General features: G+C 35.2%; 1 protein-coding gene and 1 long non-coding RNA gene across 4 annotated transcripts in view; one reads left to right on the top strand and one right to left on the bottom strand.

Moving 5' to 3' along the window:
- The window catches only part of smoc2 (SPARC related modular calcium binding 2), an 89,360-nt gene that overhangs the window by 39,481 nt on the left and 28,045 nt on the right, over window positions 1–21,834 (bottom strand). For 2 of the 3 annotated variants that reach the window (XM_087279717.1, XM_087279718.1), the window contains exons 2-5: window positions 19,003–19,165; window positions 7,739–7,845; window positions 5,881–5,980; window positions 1,684–1,728 (exon numbers count right to left, since the gene is read on the bottom strand). In XM_087279717.1, coding sequence (XP_087135843.1) covers window positions 1,684–1,728; window positions 5,881–5,980; window positions 7,739–7,845; window positions 19,003–19,165 — 415 coding nt within the window. Of the gene's footprint in view, window positions 1–1,683; window positions 1,729–5,880; window positions 5,981–7,738; window positions 8,570–8,668; window positions 9,833–19,002; window positions 19,166–21,834 lie in introns of those variants that run through there. The other variant, XM_087279719.1, reaches the window with a different exon arrangement.
- Window positions 1–21,834, top strand: part of LOC141377058 (uncharacterized) — a 43,637-nt gene that overhangs the window by 13,796 nt on the left and 8,007 nt on the right. The window contains exon 4 of the long non-coding RNA XR_015506350.1: window positions 18,927–19,189. This is a non-coding gene — a long non-coding RNA (uncharacterized LOC141377058). The remainder of the gene's footprint in view (window positions 1–18,926; window positions 19,190–21,834) is intronic.

The following is a 21,834-nucleotide window of genomic DNA, read 5'->3' as shown; positions in this document are numbered from 1 at the left end:
ATTTAAGTGGATTGAACATAAATGAGATGGAGAAGACGTAGGATTGAGAAATAACAGGATGACATGGTGGCTCAGTGCTTGGCACTGTGGCCTCAAAGCAAGAAGCTTGCTGGTTCGAGTCCCGACTGGACTAGTTGGCGTTTCTGTGTGGAGTTTGCATGTTCTCCCCATGTTCGCGTGGATTTCCTCCATGTCCAAAGACATGCACTATAGGTGAATTGAATAAACTAAAATTGGCTGTAGTGTATGAGAGTGTGTGTTAATGTTGGAGTGTATGGTTGTTTCCCAATACTAAGTTGTGGCTGGAAGGGCATCCGCTGCGTAAAACATATACTGAAATAGTTGGCGGTTCATTCTGCTGTGGCGGTCCCTGATAAATAAGGGACTAAACGAAAGGAAAATAAAAAAAATGAATGAAATAAATGTAAACAGCTCTCAAAAATTATGTTTGCTCGAACTCCTTATTTAAAATGAGCTGATACAGCACAATTCTTTAGTTTTTAGGGGGACAACTTAATTGTTTTAAATTCATTCCACTTAAATTTGTAAAAACTAATAAGTTTAATTAATTCCTTCATGTTGGCCCAACACAAATAAGTTATGTGGAATCAAATTTCCTTCTTTTGAACTTGCGTGTAATATGTGATTGAGGCAAATTCTGCGTGTTTGTGGCAAGCACATTCATTTATTTAGTGGCATTGCTGGGAAATCTGCTTTATTTCAAAGTTTGCATTGAATTGTATGTAATCTACTGGTGCTGATACTTTAAATTACATATTTTTTCTTTGTACAAACATTAGTTTAAATACCAAATATTACTATTAATTTTTTATACCTGCCAATTATGAAAATATTGCCTGTTTATTAGTATTATAAAGTACATATTCTGCTTTAATCATTTTCCCACTTGTTACTTGACATCATTTTGATCTCAAGTAATGGACCCTTTTCATAAGCCTATTGTGAAACAATTAATGGTCATCAGTATCTTAAATTCTTAAAAGTTTTTAATATTTAGATTTTTTTTAATGTATGAACATTTTTATGTATTTATGTATGTATTATATCATCTTTATTTCAAATTACAAAGAGCAAATTACCGCTTGTGCGGTATTATTATTATTTATTTGTATATTCATTTACTTTATTTTTTTTTTAATCAAAAACCTCTTCAGAATAGGTAAGACATGTAAGGAAGAAACTTCTCTAGACAAATTTACTCTGAAAAAAAAAAGACATTCCCCTTGAAACAGATAGAAAAGTCCAAAAAGTGAAGAGATGATCTAGAGAAAAGAAGGAAATCAGAGTCATTAGCAGTGCATGAGCAAAGTCTTCATCTGGAAAGAAGAGAATGATGTCCAGGTGAAGTGCTTAATGTTCACTGCGCTTCTGTGACAAAACCGTGAGCCCTTCGATTTGGTTTTAACGACTGTGAAAGGCAAAGGCTGTTATTATGGCGTCTCTCTGTTTAACGACTCCAACATACGACCATTTACTTTCAGCCCTGAAGCAACTTCAGCACTCGCACTTCACAAAATATTAGACAGGCAAGCCATAACTTGCTGTACACACACACGCACACACACAAACATTAAACGAAGCTGTCAGTACAGACTGTCCCTCATGAAAGCCTTTAACCATATCAAAAAAACAAATGAAAAATTAATCATTTAGTGCATTTACCTGATTTTCCTGGTTCCTTCGGATTTACTTTACTGTTCTTAGACCCTGAAATTGAACAAAACAATCACAGATTACTAAAAGTTTGTATATTGAATCTAAACAAACTGATAATTAAAATTATACACATTCTAAAAGGACTTTGCACACTGTAAAAAAAATGCAAGCCAGTACATAAGAAAAACACAACCCATATTTCCTTTTGCATTTTCTTGTTCACTCAACTTTTCAAACATCAGTTGCACTGACCTAAAATTATCTGTCATTAATACAAAAAACATTTAGTTGGGTTATTCATTCATTCATTTTCTTTTTGGCTTAGTCCCTTTAATAATCTGGGGTCGCCACAGCGGAATGAACCGCCAACTTATCCAGCATATGTTTTATGCAGCGGATGCCCTTCCAGCTGCAACCCATCTCTGAGAAAATTTGTTACATAAGTAATATAAAATAACATAAGATAATTAGTTTTCTGGAGAGGTGAACTACTTTGTAACAAAATTTTTGAAGTTGTGCCGACTGAATATTTTTTGTCTGCAAAACTGAAATGCCTGAAGTTGGGTGAAAAAACAAACAAACAAACAAACAAACAAACAAACAAACATAATCCGTACTCAACTTTTGAGAATATCAGTTGCACTGACCTAAAATGTCTGAAGTTGAGTGAACAAAAAACTCTTGGAAATTGGTACTAAGAAATAATACATTATCAAAACAAACAAGCAGTTCAATAAAAATATTTAAAAATAAATAAAACATAGACAAATGTTAACAAAACATTTATTAGACTCAGAATTAGAAACAGGACAGGAGGTAAAACAAGACAAGGATCAAAACAGGGAAAATGCTTTGTAATGCTTCACAGGGAAAAACAGGACTCAGCAAAGAGTCTGTGTGAATGAGGTGTCTTTAAAGTCCTAGTAATCAGTCCATCGTGAGCTTCCAGCTGAGTGTGTGTAATCAGGAGCAACCAGAAACTGGTTTTAATTATTACAGGATTTTACTGAGTTGTTCATGAAAATTAAATATAAAATACATTAGATTTCTCATTTGAAAGCATTTTGATTTATTATTTGATCGTTTGAGCATTTGATTTATCATTTGGGCAGTTGTTTTGAAAGTTCGATTTTTTTTTTTTTTGGATCTTTTAGGCATTTGAATTTTCATTTTCATTTTGTTCGGAAAAAACTTAAACAGTTAAATACAAATTAACAGCCCACATGCGTTAAGTGTTTCTTTTATAGAGCGAACTAGGTAAATTTGAGGTGAAAATTCCAGCCTGATTTCACGAGGAAACATAAGTATTTTACGTTTGGAAGGTTTAGTAGCTAATTCAGACGAATTCATACGAGTTTAGTGCCACCCAACCCCACCCTTAACCCCAACCGTCATTGAGTGATGAGCAAATCGTACTAAATTGTACGAATTAAATCGTACAAATTCATACGAATTAGCCACTAAATCAAAAAGTTACGAATTGCCGTGAGATTGTGTTGGAAAATTCACATTAAAAGTCTTGCTGCAGCTGACGCCCCACCCCCTCACCCCATTTGAATAATCATTTCAAATGATGTTAGCTGTTGTTTTAGGATACATCAAAAGATGTTTGTTGTTGTTGTTAATAATAACAATAATGACATTAATGTTATTATTGGTGTTCCTATTATATTGTCAGTGTTAGCATTAGAAATACTGCAACCTTTATTTTTTCAAGAGAGTAGGTCTGAGATTAACTCAAAGTTACATGATGGTAGAAGCTTTTAGGTGAATTTGCAAGGTTTTGCTCACAAAACTAATCTTTTTAACTTAATAAGGAAAATTTTGATTTAGGTTAAGTAAACGTGTTAAATGTAGCTGTACAGACATTCTTACTTATTTTTGACAAAAAAAAAAGTAATTTCATTTTTTTTTTTTTTGAATGTTAACAGTGAATTTGAAAATTCGGTGACACAATAAGGCTGTATTTGTAACTATTAGATAATGAATATACTAACATGAACAAACAATGAACAGTAAATTAATTACAGTATCTATCAATCTTATATAAAGTTACTTAATGAAAATAAAGTTGTTTGTTGTTCATGTTGACCCACATATGTTAACAAGACACATTAACATACAGTTTTTCACAGTATGTCTGATAATATTTTTACTTCTGGAATTTTTTCTTATTGGTTTTAATTTGGCTAGAATAAAAGAGGTTTTTAATTTTTTAACAACCATTTTAAGGTAAATTATTATTTATTTTTCTGATAGTCTACAGAACAAATTATCTTTATACAATAACTTGCCTAATTATGCTAACTTGCCTAGTTAACCTAATTAACCTAGTTAAGCCTTTAAATGTCACTTTAAGCTGTATAGAAGTATCTTGAAAAATATCTAGTCAAATATTATGTACTGTCATCATGGCAAAGATAAAATAAATCAGTTATTAGAAATGAGTTACTAAAACTATTATGTTTAGAAATGTGTTGAAACAATCTTCTCTCCGTTAAACAAAAATTGGAGGAAAAAATAAACAGGGGGCGAATAATTCTGATTTCAACTGTATATTGGCTAATGTTAACAAAAATGAATTTGGATTTTAATAAAGCATTAGTAAATGGTAAATAAATGCTGTACAAATAAATACATTAACTAATGAAATCTTATCATAAAGTGTGACCGAAATGGCAACTATATCTCAAGAATCCGAGTCTTCTTTTCCAGCAGTGGTTGATTTTATTTTTGAAAAGTAACTTACGCTTTTAATTATGTTTTAAGCCTCTACGGGGGAACATGGTAATGTTATGGAGGCTGCAGGGGGTAAAAGCCATATGACACTATCTTGGAGTAAAAGAGTAAGAATGTTTGAGCTGTGCCGCTTCGCCTGCCAAACGCACATTTGTGTTGTGATGCTCCCCCAGACCTAACTGATTAAGCTGTTGCATGTGCAATTAAATCTAATTGGTCCTTTTCGAGTGAAGTTGTGGTAGTTGTACAAAGCCAAGCCAACAATGTTATGATCCAGGAACCCATGGCCTGCAGTGATAGAGTTTCGCTTTTGTGTGTATGTGTGTTGGTTTACTGCATGTGGCTTCAGTTATGTGGTATTGTTATGCTGGAATGTTTCTGTAGATTAGGATTAGCTTTGTTCTGTTCTATTGCTGGCTTAGGTGCTGCATTTCTAAGTTTTTCAAGTGATTTGTATTCCTGAACGTCTATCTTATGCCAGACGATTGAGACTCTGGGCCCTATCATACACTCAGCGCAATAAGGCGCAAGACGGTGTGATTTGTTGTTGTTTTCCGACGAGCGCAACTGTAATTTTCATGTTTTGCACCACGTTGTTTAAAAAGCAAATGCACTGCTTTTTTCAGTTCATTCATGACAGTTTGCATCTGTATGTTATTATTAATAGCAGTATTATTTAGTATCTGCATTTTTGTATTTGTTTTATTAAAAACAAGTTTAGATTTGTCCACCTGTCGGGTTTTTGCGAGGCATGCATCACCATATAGGGCAGAAGAATAGGACGTAACTCAAATTATTGTTCCTTGATTAGTTTGCTGGAAATTAGAACTGAATTTAGAAATAGTTTAGAAACAAATCTTTGCTCTTAACAAACAAAATTAAATATGTAGGCTAATGAGTGTCTTCAGTGGAGTGCGTACAGCACAGTTTCCTTACTCAACCACAGTGAAGGAGTAAAGAGTGAAAATAAAGTAAAAAGGCCGAATGGAGGACGCTCGTTCTTCATCCTTGTGCTGCAGATGGTCTGTTAAACTGTTTTCTTGCTAGTAAAGCATTCAGTTTTTCAAGATGCAAAGTCCACCATGTGAATAGCAAATGCACCATGGTGCAACGCAACTGACTCTTAAAGGGAACGGGAGATGAGACCCTGATTGGTTTAATGCAGGTTATGCTAAAAACACACATATAACTTATTAAGAGAATAAGCAAAACCGTATTTTTCCATCCTTAATATAGTGAATTCAGACACGCCATTAATGTTTTTTGCACCATGCGCATTAGAATACTTTGTGCTCAGAAGGTTAAAATAGAGCCCTATGTCATCAGTAATGAGATTACAGTCTGGAAACGCTTCAGAATATTATTTATGAGTTCAAAAAATTATTTTGCAAACAAAGACAGAAGATGTGATTGAAGCACAGTGGAATAAATGCATTAACACAGCAGTGGCAGATGAATTGGTACCTTGGCACTGGGGTTTCTTATTGGCTACTGCAGAGCCGCTGATTGGTCTGCCATTGGGCATCACACACCAGCAGTAACCGGTGTAGCTGTGGCACTGAACCTGTTATACACATTCAGCAAAAATATGGACAAAAAATGAAACATGTCAGTTAAATCCTTTAAATGCTTTCAAGAGCTCTTAATTTAATACCTCTTCAAATATATCCATTCATCTATTGTTCCATGCACTGGTCTATTATTCCGTCTATCCATCCATGTTGCTTCAGTAGTTAATAAATCTAGCATCAGTTGTTGTATACATCTATCCATCATTCTATTGTCTTAGTGTTTTATCCATCTAGCATCATGCTGTTCACCCATCCATCCATCCATCCATCCATCATGCTATCCATTTTTAGTTCTGTTCTTCTATTCATCATTCCATCATTTATCCATCACTTTCCATCCATCCATCTATCTATCTATCCATCCATCCCTCCAACGTTTTATCCATCAATTGTTGTGTTTGTCCATCCATCCATCCATTCATCCATGGTTCTATATTTTTATCTAGTCTTTATTCCATCCATCCATTTTTCTGTCCACCCATGCATCATCCATATTACCATCCATCCATACATCCATACATCCATAGTTCTATAGTTCTGCTGATACACATTTCATCCATCCATAGCTATATAGTTTTATCCAGTTATCATTTAGTCCCTCATTCCACCCATATCACATCATCTATTCATCCGTCTATCCATTCATCCATCCATCCATCCATCCATCCATCCATCCATCCATCCACCCATTAGTCTGTAGTTCTATCTAGTCATCCCTTCATCCATCATTACCATCCGTCCCCATCCATCATTATTGTATTTTTGTATACATCAAGGCATCATTCTATACAACCATAAATCATTCTATCCATCCTTCCCCATCGATCTTTATTCTATTCTTCCTTCCTTCCTTCCTTCCTTCCTGTATCCGTAACCATTTATTTTTTTCATCCATCTGACATAGTTCTATCCATTTAGTCATTATTTTCTCCATCCATCCATCCATCCATACTTCCTTCCTTCCTCTGTCATAATTTTATCTATTTATCCATTGCTCTGTCCATCCATCCATCCATCCATCCATCCATCATCATGTTCTATCCGTCCATCGATCTATATTATATCCAATAATTAATCCATTCATCCATCCAGCCTTCCTTCCTTCCTGTCATAATTCTGTCCATTCATCCATTGCTCTGTCCATTTATCCATTCATCCATCTATCCATCCATCCATCATCATCATGTTCTATCCATCCATAGATCTATATTATATCCAATAATTAATCCATCCATCAATCCATCCTTCCTTCCTTTCTCTGTCATAATTTTATCCATTCATCCATTGCTCTGTCCATCTTCCTATCCATCATCATTATGTTCTATTCATCCATAATTTGAAATTATATCCAATAATTAATTTATCTATCCATCCATCCATCCATCCATCCATCCATCCATCTATCCATTACATTTACATTACATTTAGTCATTTAGCAGACGCTTTTATCCAAAGCGAAAACTTTTTTTTAAAACTGATTTAAACTGACATACAGTTTGTCCATCCATCCATCCATCTATCCATCCATCCATCCATCCATCCATCCATCCATCCATCCATCCATCCATCCATCCATCCATCCATCCATCCATCCATCCATCATCATCATCACGTTCTATCCATCCATAATTCTTTATTAAATCCAATAATTAATCCATCCATCCAGAGTTCTATAGTTAAATCTATTCATCCATCCTTTCATCAGTTCTACCCATCCAGCCATCATTCTGCCATTCCAGCCATCCTCTTACCTCACTGTAGGTTCCATCAGGATTGCAGACAGGCACAAAAACCTGTGGGAAGAGTTTCTTGGCTTGCTGCTCTGTGTATTTCTTCTCTGCAACACACTTGGGCGTATCTAGAGACACAACACGGGAAAATCCAGCAAGTTAGATAAACTACTAAACAGCTACCGTCCGTCATACTGTTGTGTAGACACAGAATGTGGTGATTAGAGAAACACAGCATGTCCAGTGTAACATTTGCATATAATAAATCATGATAACACTGTTGATTAATTACCAATTCCTACTATTAAATAGTGGCTATTATTATTAAGATACTGGCTGCTTGTTAGTACTTAACACTTGTGTGGCATTGGCGGTGTTTTCATGGTGATTTTGAGACCTAATTTGGTATTTCAGCAAATGGAATGATTTTTGGTGACAAATCTTATTTTGACACATATTTTGATAAAATGCTTGACAATTATTGAAAAACTTAAAATACTCAAATGTAAATGTATATTACTCCTTTGTTATCTTAGTGTCTGTTTTTGCCCCATTGACTTCCATTAAAATGACATTTTTTGATTGCAAAGCCATGACAACATATTATTATGCATTCTTTATTGTTGGTGGTTTTACCTATTGGGAAGGTTTACAATTTGTAATTTTTGCAGTTTATCATCAGTTGAAGTGCAAAAGAAAAGCTGCATGCACACTATAATTTGCTGATTTACTCCATAGAACTCCATATAAGTGTCAGAAACCTTTTTGCAATGGTCTATCTAAAGGGTTAATGGTGCCAACTGATGATTAACAGTATAAATGACAAGTTTTACCTCTTCCCAACAGGGAAAACTGCTAACAATCAAGAATTCATTATTATTTAGTGTCATGGCTGTGCTATCAGAAAATGGGGTTATAATGGAAGTCAATAGGGCAAAAACAGTCACTTACTAATGAAAAGGTAGTCAATTTAAGCAATACACAAGAGTTAAAGTATGATCTGATTCTACATTCCTATACCCAAACCCAACTACTATACTACCTTAATAACTATTAACAGACAGCAAATAAGTGGATGGTTGAGCTAAAATAATACTTAATAGTATATTAATTGTGAGAATTGTAACTTAAAATAAAGTGTGACCAGATTATTTATCTGAAAATTATTATTTAATAGAAATCTAATAGGTTTGATTAACTGTGACAAAAAATTACCTAGTGTTCTTATCTGTGAATATGTTCAGTATATTTAATAGGTAATTCTTCTATTTATATATTCATCTTCTTTATACTGTTTATCCTATACCTCATCCAAAGTTATTCATCAGTGCCACCGGATTCCCCGATAGAAATAAATACACGATGCCTCTGCTAATGGAGATCTTGAAAAGTACTACAAACTTGATGATTCATTCGTTCACAAACTCTGTCTATCCTCTTTTCTATATATAACCCTAACCTTCATTTTCCATCATTCCACTTTAAACACACAGTCACCATTCTGCTCATTGTGTCAGTGTAATATAGAAAACAGAAAGATACAATTTTTAATTGTTGCTGTCTATCAGCTGCAATATTACCTCTTCATAATCAGAATCAGAATCAGAATCAAAAATAGCTTTATTGCCAGGTATGTTCGCACATCTGAGGAATTTGTTTTTGTGACAGAGCTTCTACAGTGTAACAGAATTACAGAGACAAGACAAAAAAAGGAAATAAATATATAAAAAAGCAGTAAGTTTGTTTTCCCTGCTAACGGGGAAAACAACTCAACAATCAAGAATTCATGAATATTTGGTATCGTTTGGTGTCGTCAAAAAAAAAAATGTCGTAATAATGAAAGTCAATGGGGCAAAAACAGCCACTAACATAACAAAAGGGTAGTCAATTTAAGTGAAGTTTCACAAACCAATTTCGAGAGGAGCTCGTAATATGATTGATTAAGGCTGGTCTACTATTTGTAATTATTAGTAAGCTAATCGGATTATTCCAAACTCACTATGAATAGCCCGTCTAGAATTACTCCATTATCTTTGTTTTCTGCATCTCACATCCACCCTATCTTTCCTCCTTTACCAGGGGGAGCTCCCGAGAACTACCTGATCTCGTACCCCCTTACATGCTTTTCGACCAGGTGGGAGCCCTGGGCTCAATTATCTCCGGGCTAAGGGTTCTCTACCAGGACAGCATGCCAAACCTGCTAATATTATCAAACAATATCTAAGTGTGAACTCTTAAAGTAATACACAAGAGTTAAAGTATAATCTGATTCTACATCCTTAGACCCAAACCCAAATACTATACTAATTAAAAAGCACCAAGTAGCAGTTTAATGAGCTAAAACTTATGATTAATAGTGAGAATTGTAACTTAAAATTAAAAAGTGTGACCAAAATTATGTATCTGTAAAATTATTGTAATAAAAAATGGGTTTGTCTAAACTGACATACAGCCGAGCAGGCACAGGACGTCAACATGACGTTGTACCCCAATTTTCAGCATTCCTTCATTCATTCATTTTCTTGTCGGCTTAGTCCCTTTATTATTCCGGGGTTGCCACAGCGGAATGAACCGCCAACTTATCCAGCAAGTTTTTATACAGCGGATGCCCTTCCAGCCGCAACCCATCTCTGGGAAACATCCACACAGACATTCACACACACACTCATACACTACGGACAAATTAGCCTACCAATTCACCTGTACTGCATGTCTTTGGACTGTGGGGGAAACCGGAGCACTCGGAGGAAAGAACCCGCAGGGAGAACATGCAAACTCCACACAGAAAAGCCGACTGAGCCGAGGTTCGAACCAGCGACCCAGCGACCTTTTTGCTGTAAGGCGACAGCACTACCTACTGCGCCACTGCCTCGCCCAATTTTCAGCATCAGAATCTTTGTTGTCATTGTACAAATACAACAAAATTTACATTTGCCCTTCCCTTTAGTGCTGTTCTAATTGTCTAAAACAACAACAATAATAACAAGAAGAGATAGAAAGGCAACAAAAATAATAAAAAAATAATACTAATTCAATGTTAGAAGTGCGTATAGTGTCATTTTTAGCAGCTTGTAAGTTAAAAAGTGAGTAAAATATTGGCCAGAAACGCAATCAATTTAGTGTCCGTTCATTATTGCAATGGTCCTGGGATATGTACTATTTTTCAGACTGGTTGTTTTGACTTTTATGGTCCTGTACCGCCTTCCTGAAGGTAACAACTGAAATACATGTTGTGCTGGATGCTGCGTGCTTTGCTGTAGCACTTGGCTTTGGACAACTTCTCTAAGGAGGGAAGAGCGCAGCTGATGATTTTATGTGTAGTGTTAATAACCCTTTCGAGAGCAGCTTTTTCCTGGGCAGTGCAGCTGGCACACCACCAGTACGACAACACATTTTCAATGGTGCATCTGTAAAGGGACACTAGCAGTTCTTGGGCCATGTCTTGTTTTTTAGCACCCTCAGGACTCTCTGTGAACAGTTACTGAGGAAATCTTGAATCCAGAGGCGGATGGAGAGAGGGAAGCCAAGATAGTTTAGTTTAGAAACCAGTGTTTTTGGAATTATTGTATTAAATGCAAAGCTAAAATTAAGGAAGATAAGCCTGGCTTAGCTGTCTTTGTGTTCCAGATGGGTCAGGGTAGTGTGAAGGGCCTTAGCTATGGCATCCACTGTTGATCTATTTTTCCTGTTTGAAATTTGAATCCATTTTGGGTGGAATTGAAAATCAGGTTGACGTCAGAACCCAACGAAGATGTTGACTCAACTTTGGAGTCACTTTCCAACACAACCTAAAATCAACAATATATCAATGTCATTTCACGTCATTAATGGGTACGTCAAAATAACATTGTCATTATCAGTGGTGGAAAGAGTACTGAAAAATTCATACTAAAGTTAAAATACCATTACTTGCCTAAAAATGTAGTGCGAGTTAAAGTATCTGTTGTAAATATTACTAAAAATATGAGTAAAAAGTAGACCTTTCAAAAGTACTCAAGAATAGAAATGTAAAAGCTGATGCATTTACATTTGTCGATGTGGATGTGTGTAAACGTAATATTATGTAGTGCATTTAGTTATTGCCCAGCAGGCACACAATGTCTTAAGATGTTAATATTAGGTTAGATTTAGGTTGTGATGACACGTGACCGAATTTCAAGGTCTAACCAGCATCTAAGGACATTGTTATTTTGATGTCCAATAACGACGTCAAATGACGTTGATATTGATGTTTGTTGTATTTAGACAATACAAGCCAACATTTTAAACCAACGTCATATTGACGTCAAATACTGACATTTATTCATTAGGTATGACAACCAATAGTGATAGTGGTCATAGTGGTCATAGTGGTAACATCCACACAGCGTCAAGCTGTAAGATCATTAGACGTTGATATTTGGTTGATTTTAAGTTGTGTTAGAAAGTGACCAAAATCCAACGACGAGCCAACATCTTAAACCAATGCCATATTACTGTCAAAAACTGACATTTATTCGTCAGGTATGGCAACCAACATCTGAAAGATGCCATAGTAGTATTGTCGACACAACGTCAAGTTTTAACTGTTGTGCATGTTTACAATGCATGTAAAGATGTTGTACATCTTCTTGGACCCTTTTAATGCTTCAAAACAGTTTGCTGCAATTATAACTCGCCCATGTCTTGAGGTAGTTCATTATGATGCGATTTACCTTCTATATGTGATTTGATTGAACAGGAAGGACTGATTTTTCTATTTCTCATTGACAAGAACAAATAGTGACTGCAAGTTAAAGGAAAGTAGTGGAGTAAATGTACAGATACAGCACTAAAATGTACTCAAGGGAAAGTAAAAGTACACATTTTTAAAACAACTTAACGAATTACGTTTTCTGAGAAAAAACTACTCAATTATAGTAGTTTGAGTATTTGTAATTTGTTACTTTACACCACTGGTCCTTAGATGCTGGTGACCTAAATCTAACCTAATATTATTGTCTTATGTGTCTGCTGGGAGTGTTCACATACAGCCTGATCTCACGAGGAAATTTAAGTATTTTACGTTTTGTCAGTTTAGTGGTTTAGTCGTACGAAAATGTACGATTTTAAAAGAGAGGCATGGCACCCAACCCCACCCCAAACCCCAACTGTCATTGAAGGATGAGCAAAAAGTACTAAATTGTACGAATTAGATTGTACGAATTCATACGACTTACCCACTAAATCAAAAAGTTACGAATTGCCGTGAGATTGCATTGTCACATCTGTGAATATGTTCAGTCATTTAATAGTTAATTCTTCCTTGTATATATCCTTCTTCTTTATGCTTTTTATCCTATACCTCATCCAAAGTGATTCATCAGCACCACCGGATTACCCCTTAAAAATAAGTACACGATGCCTCTGCTTTTGGAGATTTTGAAAAGTACTACAAACTTGATGATTCATTCGTTCACAAACTCTGCCATTCCTCTTTTCTATATATAACCCTAACCTTCATTTCCCATCATTCCACTTTATACACACAGTCACTATTTCTGCTCATCGTGTCAGTGTAATATAGAAAACAGAAAGTCCACAGGGAGCGAGTGCATTAAATTCAAACCGACAGGCAAGTCCTCTGGCGTTCTCTCTCTCTCTGACTGATGTGGCACTGGTGTTTTTTCTTTTCTTTTTTTTTTTTAGGGGAAAGGAAAGAATGGTAATGGCGAAAGGAAAAAAGACTTGGTTTCTTTTGCAGCGACATGTGACCTCTTAGACACAGAATAATTCAAGATGTTTCGGAAGTGGTGGATACTTGTGTGTGGTTGGGAACTGGACCAACAGTCTCATTGGAGTCATCACTATCGCTAAGCAATTACAGATCAGATGTTGTTTTGTGTCAAGTCTGTGTGAGCCGATGGTGTCTAACAGGTTGTAATGTGCACATTTTTAGTAATGTGTAAAGTTTTAGGCAAAATTATTAGCCCTCCTGTGAAATTTTAATTATTTTTTAAAAATTTTAACATTTTTAAACATGATACTCTAAAAAAATGCTGGGTTCTATGCAACCGATTTTTGAGGGGGAACATGAAAGAATTAAGTTAACTTGTTAGTTTTGGTAACACTTTATTTTGCTGGTCCATTTGAGTATTAGTAGACGGTCTGCTTAATATCTGTTGATCTTGCTCCTTAAACAGACATTTAACTGATTATAAGAAACTTTGCAAGTACATGTCAACTCACACTAACCCTAACCCCAACCAACAGTCTAATTCAGGGGTGTCCACACTCGGTCCTGGAGGGCCGGTGTCCTTAGCTCCAACCCTAATCAAGCACACCTGAACCAGTTAATCAAGCTCTTACTAGGTATACTAGAAGATCTCCAGGTAGGTGTGTTGAAGCAAGTTGGAGCTAAAGTCAGCAGGACAGCGGCCCTCCAGGACAGACTTTGGACACCACTGGTCTAATTATAATCGAATGAGAATTAGTTGGTATGTAGATGCAATGCAACTTAAATTCAACAAATAAACCATCAAAATAAAGCGTGACCTTAGTTTTTTTAATGGATTGATCATGACATTTGGAGCTGTCACAAAACACCTCAAGAATTGTGTTGATTCGACACATTTTAAGTAAGTTTGAGCAAACAGCAAATGTAATTTTTCATTTTCAGTGTAATTTTAAGAACTAATCACTAATTTCTTTTGTCTTTGATGACACAACATAATGTGTTACTTGCTATTTTTCAAGTATTCAGCTTCAGGTGAAACTTAAAGGGATATTTCACCCAGAAGTGAACATTAACTTACTATTTACACCCTCAAGTGGTTCCAAACCTTTATGAGTTTCTTTCTTCTCTTGAACACAGACGAAGATATTTTGAAAAATACTGAAATCCTGTAATCATTGACCTCCATAAAATAAAAACAAATAAAGAAGTCAGTGGTTACAGGTTTCCAGCTTTCTTCAAAATATATTCTCTTCTGTTTATTTATTTATATTAACTAACTTATACAGATCTGAAACAAGAGTGAGTAAATGATGACAGAATTTTCATTTTTGTGTGAACAATATTTTAAAGACTTAAAGATTAAGTTAATTAGGCAAGTCATTAAACAACAGTGATTTATTTATATAAAGTCAGAATTGTTAGCCTTACTTTATTTTTTGTTTCCCAAATGATGTTTAACAGAGCAAGGAATTTTTTACAGTATGTCTGATAATATTTTTTTCTACTGGAGATAGAAAAAAATAATAATATTTTTTTACTTATTGGTTTTCACTTTGGCTAGAATAAAAACAGTTTTACATTTTTTTAAGCTATTTTTATACCGATAGTCCAAAGAACAAACCACTGTTATCTAATGCCTTGCCTAATTTCCCTAACCTGCCTAATTACCCTAAATAACCTAGTTAAGCTTGTAAGCTTGTAAATATAAGTGTCTTGAAAAATATCTAATTAATATTCTGTTCATTATGAAATTTTTATATTGCATTACTAGAAAAATCTGCTCTCCGATAAACAAAAACTGAGAAAAAAAAATATATATATATGCATATATATATAGGAAATGTCCTCGCTGTGTTAAACAATATTCTGAAAAAAAATAAAATAAATTGCCTATAATCATGTGTGTGCGTGGATGATGGCACTGAGCAAAAAATATCCTACTGATCTCGAAATTTCATTTCAGTGGAGACATAAACTCACTTTTTCCACTGCTTAAATCATTAAAACATGCTCAGTGTGTGATGGCATGAGAGAACGAAAAAACATAAGCAAATTCTATAACATGCATAATGAGAAAAATCACTGGAATATAAGTTTAGTCTAGTTTAGTTTATGAATTATTTAGTTATTCTTATTGAAGGATCAAGTTAATTCACATATACAGCTGAAGTCAGAATTATTAGCCCCCTGTTTATTTTTTCCCCAATTTCTGTTTAACAAAGAGAATAATTCTTCAACACATTTCTAAACAAAATAGTTTCAATAACTCATCTCTAAAAACTGATTTATTTTATCTTTGCCATGACAGTAAATAATATTTGACTAGATATTTTTCAAGACACTCCTATACAGCTTAAAGTTACATTTAAAGGCTAGTGAATTAGGTTAATTAGGCAGGTTCGGGTAATTAGGCAAGTTATTGTATAATGATGGTTTGCTCTGTAGACCATTGAAAACAAATATAGCTTAAAAGGGCTAATAATTTTGTCCATAAAATGGTTCCTAAAAAATTGAAAACTGCTTTTATTCTAACTGAAATAATTGAATTGAATTATACTAAATATTAAATATCTTCTAACCATGGTCACATTTTCTCAGCAGCGTGACTTATAATAATGGATAAATGCTGGAAAAGTTTTCTAAATATAAAAGGCATGACGCTGAGCGCTGAGTGTTTCCAGAGTGGAAAAAAATTTAAAAATAGTTCAGAGCAGATGAAAAGTTTGTGTTTTTTCTGCTTAGCAACATTGGTTATTTATTTATTTAACACTTAATAAATTCTGTCCCTCTTTGTGGGGAGACCGGTCATTAACAACAATGATATAAGCAGCTTTCCAGTCAAATCTTTCCGTTTCTTTCGCTCTCTTTTTAGCATAATTCATCCTTTTTGTACCGCTTTCTTATAAAAAAAAGAGAGTAATAATGACACATTGTGCTGATTGGAGAAAGAAGGAGTGAACGGCAGACAGAAAGAAACAGAAAGGAGTGAAAGAGTTCAGGGCACAAGAGTCTTCCTGCAGTACAATGAGAGGGTTTGTGAGTCGATTGACTTTTGACCTCTACGAGCACTGATGGCTTTTTACTCCTTTCTTCACATATCAATGCACTACTGTATTTTTATTTTTACATGGACAGGGTCCCGTTAAGTTTTTTGAAAAGATGTTAAACTAATTACACAAACTACTTGTAACTACTTTTCTTTTTATTATTATTAGTCAGTTATACAGTGTAAAAACAAACGCGTTAATGAACAGTTTCCATATTTTGTGATTCACAAGTGTGGAATTCCTGTTGTGATTTGCAGGTACACCTGTCCAACTGCTTGTTAACATAAATTTCTAATCAGCCAATCACATGGCAGCAACTCAATGCATTTAGCCATGTAGACATGTTCAAGACGATCTGCTGCAGTTCATATCGAGCAACAGAATGGGGAAGAAAGCTGATTTAAGTGACTTTGAACATGGCATGGTTGTTGGTGTCAGATGAGCTGGTCTGCATATCTCAAAAATTGCTGATTTACTGGGATTGTCATGCACAACCATCTCTAGGGTTTACAGAGAATGGTCGGAAAAAGAGAAAATATCCAGTGAGCCGCAGTTCTGTGGGAGTAAATCCCTTGTTGATGCCAGAGGTCAGAGGAGAAAAGCCAGACTAGTTCCAGCTAACAGAATGGCAATAGTGAGTATTGTTGTTCGCCATGTCCATACCTTTATGACCCTTTACAGTGTACCCAACTTCTGATGGCTATTTCCAGCAGGATAACTCACATGTCATAAAGCATAAATCATCTCAGACTGGTTTCTTGAACATGACAATGAGTTCACTGTACTCATATGGCCTCCACAGTCACCAGTTCTCAATCCAATAGAGCACCTTAGGGATGTGGTGGAACGGGAGATTTACATCATGGATGTGCAGCTGACAAATCTAAAGCCTTCAGCATGCTATCATGTCAAATGGACTAAAATCTCTGAGGAATATTTTCAGTACCTTGTTGAATCTATGCCATAATTTTAAGGATTAAGGCAGTTCTGAAGGCAAAACGGGGTCCAACCCGGTACTAGTAAGGTGTACCTAATAAAGTGGCCGGAGAGTGTATATTAGAATAAAAAAGCTTCAAAATTGATTGAATAGACTGGATGGTTGTGATTTGTCATTGGTGAAATCGACAAGTTGATCCCGCCCTCATGGCTTCTCATCTGAGAAGAGCTGTTGTTAAAGAGGGAGGGTGATTTTGATTGAAAATCATATAATAAGTAATTGTCAAATAAAAAATTATTAATATTACAAACACTTTTATTAAGACTATAAATAAATGTTAATTTAAAAATAAATCCATATAATATATTTAACTGGAGTTTTCTTTTCGGCTTAGTCCCTTCATTTATCAGGGGTCGCCACAGCGGAGTGAACCGCCAACTTATCCATCATATGTTTTACGAGGCAAATGCCCTTCCAGCTGCAACCCATCACTGGGAAACATCCCTAAACACTCATTCACACTCATACACTATGGACAATTTAGCTTATTCAATTCACCTGCACCACATCTCTTTGGACTATGGGGGAAACGGGAGCATGATGAGAATATGCAAACTCCACACAGAAACCGTCCCAGCCGGGGCTCGAACCAGCAACCTTTTGAGGCAATTGTGCTACCCACCCTGCTGCGCCGTATGCATATATAATTCATTCATTTTCGGCTTAGTCCCTTTATTAGTATGGGGTCCCCACAGTGGAATGAACCACCAACTTATCCAGCATATGTTTTACGCAGCAGATGTCCTTCCATCTCTGGGAAACTTCCACACACACACTCATACACTGGACACTTTGGCTCACCCAATTTACCTGTACCGCATGTCTTTGGACTGTGGGGGAAACCAGAGCACCCAGAGGAAACCCACGCAAACGCAGGGAAAACATGCAAACTCCACACAAAAACGCCAACTGACCCAGCCGAGGCTCGAACCAGCAACCTTCTTGCTGTGAGACGACAGAACTACCCACTGCGCCACTGCCACTTAATTTTTTCTTCACTTATAATAATTCAAAGTTATTTATCAAATACATGATATTTAGCCATTTTATTTCTTTAATAAGTTATGTTTATTTCTATAATATATTAAATAACATACAGCCAAAACTAAATATTATTGAGACACCAAATATAATTTTTGATATTTTTGGGACACTACAGTAAGGACAGCTAAATAAAGTAAATACCCTGAGTTCTTGTTATATTTATTACCATTTTCAAAAGCTATACTGAATAAAATTGAGAAATGTTGAAGGTGTCTGAATAAATTTTGACAGTAACAATTAATAAAGTGCTAAACAATTGCTAAAAATATATCAGTAAATCATTGGTGTCACCTCAAATCATCAACACACTTCAGGTCAGTTTGTGATTTTTAAATTGCTCTTAGTTTGAATTCATTCTTAATTTAAGCACTATTCAAAACATCAAGATGATAATGAGCTGTACTGTGCTCTGTCTGTCTGTCAAAGAATCATTTCTCAGAGGACGTGTTGAACCCGGACCCTCACAGGGCATCAGGCCTGTTCATGGCTGCTGAACTCTGACCTTTGCATTGCCCTCGACTGACCGCCAGCTGAGGGTCACGGCACTTTGCACGGAGAAACTCGCAGCGGGAACTGAAGGTCCGTCCGTCTGATGCGCACAGAGGCTTTCGAGGAGCTCCAGAGCAGTCTGTGTTGCATTCTTTATCCTGCTCCACACGCAGAAACTGGAAGAACAGACAAAGAGAGATGTGAGCATGATGCCGAGCAAACAATCTAATTCTATGAGGACTTATGTAGCACACAAATGTGGGGAAAATTAACATATTGATTTAATATTACTGATATTTATATATATATATATATATATATATATATATATCTTTATATATATATATATATATATATATATATATATATATATACATATATATATATATATATATATATATATATATATATATATATATCTTTATATATATATATATATATATATATATATATATATATATATATATATATATATATATCTTTATACCACAGTTCTGTCTAGTTCTTGAATCTGATTGGCTCATAGCAGTATGATATTCCTGTAATAACAGCACTTGTACAGCCTCTTCACTGTTGTGTAGTACTCCGCCCTCATAGAGTGAAAGCGGATCAATAAACTCACTACAATTTGACAAATATTGCAGCTGTTGTACAACTTAATGTACTTTTGAGGCTTATTAGTCGAGAATGAAATTGTTTAGATTGCAACTATACAGTTTATTTACAAAGACAGTGTCTATTTTTATATATTTATAATTTTGTAGATTCAGTGCGTCATCATCCATCAGCCTGTACTGAGCAGAGCAAAGACGGTTGATGTTGTCCATCCACAAGATAAGGCAACAGAGACCGCATAATAAGCCCTTAGAGGAGATAAACTTAGCGTAATTTTTTACTACAGCTGATCAAATCATTATTAAACAGTTAAATGACATTCTAAGTCGATCTCTCTCAGTTTTGTATGTTGTAGTGCTGTATTTATACCATAGTAATTGTAGTATATTGAGTGTGAGAACTATTAGCCCCCCTGAATTATTATGCCGCTTGTTTATTTTTTCCTCAATTTCTGTTTAACGGAGAGAAGATTGTTTCAGCACATTTCTAAAAATAGTAGTAATAATAACTCATTTCTCATAACAGATTTATTTTATCTTTGTCATGATGACAGTAGATAATATTTTACTAGATGTTTTTCAAGACACTTCTGTACAGCTTAAAGTGGCATTTAAAGGCTTAACTAGGTTAATTAGGTTAAGGCAGGTTAGGGTAATTAGGCAAGTTAGATCATAAGACTTCCTCCAGAAGATAAAATATTATCAGACATACTGCTGTGAAAATTTCCTTGCTCTGTTAAACATCATTTGATAAGTATTTTAAAAGGAAGAAAAAAATTTGAAGGAGGCTAATAATTCTGACTTTAACTATATATATATGTATATATATGTATATATATATATATATATATATATATATATATATATATATATATATATATATATATATATATATATATATATATATATATATATGAGCAATATCACACTCGTAGCAGTGCGATATGGCTGTATATCGGCACTGGTGGAAGGCGAGGCCTCAGGCCGATATACAGATAAACAGCCACATCGCACAGATACGAGTGTGATATTGCGTTTATACAACAGTTTAACGGCATAATTGTGTATATAAAAACAAAATCAAACATGGAGTCTCAAAAACCCTTTTGTATAAGGAACTACTTTCTTCTGGATTCCAATCATAAGCTGACAGTTAAACAGTTGAGTGTGCATATTTTAAACTTTAGATCTGTAGTGTCTGCTTCTTGCTGGCTGTATGTGGGCGGAGTAATACACAAAGGGTAAAGAGGCTTTAGGAGTTCTGATATTGCAGAATATCACACGGCAATCAGCCAATCAGATTTGAGAACCAGACAGTGTTTATTTAAAATTATATATATTTGTTTTTAAAATACATTTTCAAAAATTCCCTAAAAATAAATATTTTTGGTGTGTTAATAGATTAACTATATATTGAAAGATATGAATTATTTATTATCTGATGGCTAAATAAATACTCAAGAGCATAACCGCATTTTGTGCACAACAACATAATTTTAATTGCAAATAAACAAAAAGTATTACGTTTGTTATTACACTTGTTTTAGTGAAGTCTGCAGTAAACGGCTTTGTTTGCTATTTTTTGATCTCCTGAACCACTGCATAAACCACAAAGAGATGCGTACAGTATATAGCTGTCAGCGTCAGCCTCTGTGTCAGCCGTCCCGTGTCATGTCTTGTTTGTGAATGAGGGATTGTGGGAGAAAGGCAGAGGTGCTGACGGCCTCTCTGTAGCACTTTTATCTGTCTGTCACTCTCACACCTGCACGGGTACCAGCACAAACACACACAGACACACACACACACATATACACATTCTAACTGAAAACTGTGTCTTCTGTAGGAACTCAGCACTGCAAACAGCATCTCACCGACCCACAGATTCAAGATGGAACATGAATGGTCTTTGTATCAGGACATTATCTGCACAGGTGTGTGTTTAATTGTGTGTTTAATGTTTGTTATAATCATTTAGCAGGAGAACACACACACAAAAAAAAAAGATTTGAAAAGCTACACAAGCACAAACACACTCACCTGTGGCCTATAAATCAGCCGCAGGACAGCAGTGAATGAAAGCAGTGTTGAAAGCAAACCGATTCTTCATATAAAGCTGAGGGGAAGATCATTACCCGCTCCGAAATTAGCACTGGCTGACAAACTACAAATGACTTTCTATCTGTGTGTGAGTGTGAGTAAGTGAGCGAGTGTATTGTGTGTGTCTGTGTGTG

This window comes from Danio rerio, chromosome 13, assembly GCF_052040795.2.
Source record: "Danio rerio strain M-AB ecotype USA chromosome 13, GRCz13ab, whole genome shotgun sequence".
Taxonomy (NCBI): Eukaryota; Metazoa; Chordata; class Actinopteri; order Cypriniformes; family Danionidae; genus Danio; species Danio rerio.
This window is presented reverse-complemented; position numbering and strand designations above follow the sequence as displayed.